The 4,656-nt window shown below is 54.1% G+C and overlaps 1 protein-coding gene across 1 annotated transcript in view; it reads right to left on the reverse strand.

Moving 5' to 3' along the window:
• Window positions 1–410: 410 nt before the first annotated feature.
• The window catches only part of TCF3 (transcription factor 3), an 85,943-nt gene continuing 81,697 nt past the window's right edge, over window positions 411–4,656 (reverse strand). The window contains exons 18-19 of the mRNA XM_010003413.1: window positions 1,732–1,876; window positions 411–925 (exon numbers count right to left, since the gene is read on the reverse strand). Of these exons, the coding sequence (XP_010001715.1) occupies window positions 1,734–1,876 (143 nt within the window). The 3' untranslated portion in view covers window positions 411–925; window positions 1,732–1,733. The remainder of the gene's footprint in view (window positions 926–1,731; window positions 1,877–4,656) is intronic.

The raw sequence follows: 4,656 nt of genomic DNA on the forward strand, positions 1-4,656 counted from the left end.
ACGCTCCAGGAAGCTCCTCTCCCAGGCCTCCAGGATCCTCCAGGAATGAAGCACAATCTTGCAGAGACCCTTGGCGGAGCTCGGTCACTTCCTGGCAGGAGCGGGAGCACCTCTGTGGGATCCTGCTGCAACTTCCTCTGCTCTTTAACTTCCTTTGCCCAAATCAGAAGTGGCCAAAAGCAAAAGAGATGGTGAATTCAGCACATGAGTTTGTTTTTGTTTATAATGGAAGGTACAAGCCAGGCAAGGAAGAACATCCCCTCGCTGTGGCTACATTCGCTTTTAGTGGCTTTCAGAGCCGAATCTGAGAATTCCTCTCTTTATATCCAGTCTCTCTTAATACAATTTTAATATTCTGGTTGATCCTAAAGATGCAACGTTAACTATAGAAACAGCAGCAGAAAAGCATGGGGTACAAGACAATTTTTTTTGTTTTTTTTTATACAAAAAAAAAGAGATTCTTTTCGTCGCTTACAAAACATATGCAAAAAGAAGCTAAAAAAAAACCCAAAAAAACAACAAAACAACCCAAAAGGCATTGCTATTTGTTCTACATAAAAAAAAAAATCTCATAACTAATGTTCTTTTTTTTTTTCCCTCCAAAAAAAAAAGAAATATCAAGCTTAGGCACAATTTTGCTGCTGGCTGCTTGAGAACAAGCCAAGAGAACACGCCACCCCCTCCTAACTGAGTGATATGTATTGACTGTTCCTCACTTTATACTTAAGGCAATTTTTTTTGTTTGTTTTCATTTGAGAAAGTGTTTGTTTTTTTTTGTTTTGTTTTTCTCCACCCCTTACGCCAGGCCAGGATCCATCCACGTGTGTCAGTATGAGCAGAACTAAAGTTTATGGTTCGAGAAGGTTGCAGGTCACACCGAGGGTTTTCCTCCTACAGATCTCTCTATCCAGAGGAACAAAAAGATCTACAAATAAAAAAAATAAAATAAAACAACAACAAAACAAAACAAACAAAAAACCAAAAAGCCTGAGGGGAGAGAAACCTAAATGAGAATAAAACTCTTGCTCCTTGTTGGGGCAGCTCCCCTGCTGCAGCCTGGTCTGCAGAGAAGTCAGCCCTGAGGGCTCACGGGGGGTGGAGAGGAGCTGAGACACCAGCTTTGCCTTTGGTTTCTGTCCAGGGTAGCCCCAGGCACCCACCAGCACAGGGGGCTGGGGACCATGGCCCCTCCATGTCCTCTGGGGTGTGTGGGTGCTATGGGATGCTGTTCTGCATCCCCACAGAGGGGATCCTCACTGCTGGGATCAGCCTCTGCCTGCAGGGGATGCTCAGACTCAGGCTGAACAGGCTCAGCTACTCCTGGCCAAGTAAAGGGTTCCCTTAAAAACAGGGAGAGCCCAGCAGAGCCTGCCGTGGTCTGGCTGGGGGAATGTCACCTTCTGTGTCTTTCTTGGCATTTCTGGGACCTGCCCACTCCCTCCTGTAGGGAGCTGTTGCTTTCCAGGAGCCAACTGGGGCAGTGCTGGGAGGTGCAGAGCAGACCTTTGGGAGCACCAAAGCTCTCTGACCTGGCTACAGGGCTGCACCTCTCTGTGGGACAGAGGCTCTGGAGTCCATGGATGAGCCAACAACACCCACGTACAAGTCATTTACTCAAGGTAAACTGAGCAGGACGTCGTCTGGTGCAGGACAAGTGTGGGGCTGAGCTGCCCAGGCAGGGCAGGGCAGGTCAGCAGCACCGTGCTGGGACCACGGGGCAGGGGACGATACCTTTACATGTGTCCAACAGGATTGTGACCATCTCCTAGACCAGGATGTGAAGCTGAAAGTGTCATCTGAGGATCTCCTACAACTCCAGACACTTTCTCCTCTTCCCGACGCTTCAGGCAGGCGGCTTTAGGGTTCAGGTTGCGCTCTGTGCCAAAAACAAGGGAGGGAGGGAAGCAACCTCAGTTTGGGCAACAGCATCGTGCATGGCAGCAGCACCCAGAAGAGAAGGACAGAGTCTGAGGACAGACACATAGGACCATGCAAGGAAGCAACCTCAGTGCAAGCTGCTCTCTGCCTGCTGCTCCTTGCAGTGGCTGCAGTAACTCGGCCGGATCCCTGCTAGAGCAAAAACCCAAGCCCACCTGGAACACCCTGCCAATTTCATCATGTGCTTGCTTACAGAAACCCCAGTGCCTCAGCCAGCTCTTGGAGTTGAGGACCGAGTTTTCCAAAGCTGCTTAATGGAATCCAGGTGCACAAAGTCCCATTAAGCATCAGGGGAGATGGACAGAGCAGCCTGGAATCCAGCCCAGGCCGGGGCTGTGCAGAGCACCTGGGGGTGCCCCTGGTGCAAACACACGAGCTGGAAGGAAAGCAGGAGTCACAACAGAGAAAAGACACACACAGAGGGACGTGGGGGGAAGAGTAAGGCCCCGAAATGCACCTGCCAGCTGGTACCATACCTCGTACTTGCTGCTCCAGGCCCAGAATGACCTGCACCGCTTGCTGTAGGATGATCAGTTTGGTCTGTGCTTTGTCCGTTTTTAAGTGCATCTGACACATGCGTCCCAGTTCCTTAAAGGCCTCGTTAATGTCCCGCACACGCACCCTCTCCCTGGCGTTATTGGCCATTCTCCTCTCCCGGTCCCTCAGATCTTTGTCCTCCAGTGACAAGGCCTCGTCTGTACTGCTGGGTTCATAGCACCACAGGGATTAGTCAGGGGGGTGGTACCAAAGGGTTGGGGGGGGCTACAGGTTGCCGTGCTGGAAGTGCTTCTGGTGTCCACTGGAAACGGCTCAAACAGCCTCACTTTGCAAAGCCAATTTTGTCTGGAGAGGTTCCTGGAGCAGCTCAGGCCACTCAGGCTCTGTGAGCCACGGGCAGGTGCTGCCAGCATGGGGCTGGGCTCCCCTGGGAGCAGAGGGTGCTGCCTGGGGCTTGGGGGGCGGCTGGGCCATGGATGTGGGATCCACACGGACACCTCTGCAAGATTTTGCCTCCCTGATTTGTTTTCAGCTGAAAACAAAAAGTTCAGGGTTTGGTCTCGGCCAAAAGCATCGGGTTCATCCCCCAAGGGAAGACTTCTTGGCAGGAAGCAAAACCCTCTCGGTAGGATTTCCTTCAAAAATCCCACATGCAGCAAAATCCTCCCCCCGGGGAAGGCATTTTGGGCAGCCTGGCCTGGCCGCCTCTTAGGGGCCAGGGGCAGCACCGTGGGGGCTGGAGCCAAGTGCCCCAACTGAGGGTCAATCTCAGCTGCAGACACTGAATCCAGGTCTTTCAACATGGCCAAAATCACTTCAGAAGAGGGGGGTGTGTGGATTTTCCTTTCCATGCCCAGTCAGGAGCTTTGGGAGAGCCTCCACCACTGGCAGCAGCCCGAGGGTGCCCAAAACAGGCAGGGACAAGGAGGAAGGCAGAGTCATGCTGGCAGCACCTTAAACCATGGCCTTGCCCACAGCCCATTCCCTCCAAGCCCCAAATTTCCTGTACAGACGACCTTCTCCCCCAGAGCAAAAATTCTTGCAGGAAAGACACCTATCTGGAAAAGACACCTATCTGAGGAGGGTCCTTAGGTGAGACCTGGCACTGGGACAGACTGTGGCCTTCAGCTCCAGGGGAGCCATGGGGGGATAAGCCTTCAGCAAAGAGGGGCCGCAGAGTCAGAGCCTGCCTGGGTTGTGCTGGGGGTCTGGAGAGTGCCCGGCAGTGTGGAGGGGGAACCAGGGCTCCCCAGGCAAGGGTCTGCCTGTGTGGAACAGATGATTGCCCACTGTCCCTGCCTGCATCCCCTCCTTGCTGCTTTATTCCTGCCCTGGTGCCCCAGCCAAGGGAAGACTTCTTGGCAGGAAGCAAAACCCTCTCGGTAGGATTTCCTTCAAAAATCCCACATGCAGCAAAATCCTCCCCCCGGGGAAGGCATTTTGGGCAGCCTGGCCTGGCCCCCTCTTAGGGGCCAGGGGCAGCACCGGGGGGGCTGGAGCCAAGTGCCCCAACTGAGGGTCAATCTCAGCTGCAGACACTGAATCCAGGTCTTTCAACATGGCCAAAATCACTTCAGAAGAGGGGGGTGTGTGGATTTTCCTTTCCATGCCCAGTCAGGAGCTTTGGGAGAGCCTCCACCACTGGCAGCAGCCCGAGGGTGCCCAAAACAGGCAGGGACAAGGAGGAAGGCAGAGTCATGCTGGCAGCACCTTAAACCATGGCCTTGCCCACAGCCCATTCCCTCCAAGCCCCAAATTTCCTGTACAGACGACCTTCTCCCCCAGAGCAAAAATTCTTGCAGGAAAGACACCTATCTGGAAAAGACACCTATCTGAGGAGGGTCCTTAGGTGAGACCTGGCACTGGGACAGACTGTGGCCTTCAGCTCCAGGGGAGCCATGGGGGGATAAGCCTTCAGCAAAGAGGGGCCGCAGAGTCAGAGCCTGCCTGGGTTGTGCTGGGGGTCTGGAGAGTGCCCGGCAGTGTGGAGGGGGAACCAGGGCTCCCCAGGCAAGGGTCTGCCTGTGTGGAACAGATGATTGCCCACTGTCCCTGCCTGCATCCCCTCCTTGCTGCTTTATTCCTGCCCTGGTGCCCCAGCTGGCACTGCCATCCTCTCTCCAGCACACCCAGGATGGGTGTGGGGAGCAGGGGCCATCCCTGCCTGGCACTGCTGCCCACCTGGGGCAGGAACCTGCCTCGTTCCTCCGTGGCTCCCTC

Source organism: Chaetura pelagica, unplaced genomic scaffold (assembly GCF_000747805.2).
Source record: "Chaetura pelagica isolate M959 unplaced genomic scaffold, ChaPel_1.0 scaffold498, whole genome shotgun sequence".
In the NCBI taxonomy this organism is placed as follows: Eukaryota; Metazoa; Chordata; class Aves; order Apodiformes; family Apodidae; genus Chaetura; species Chaetura pelagica.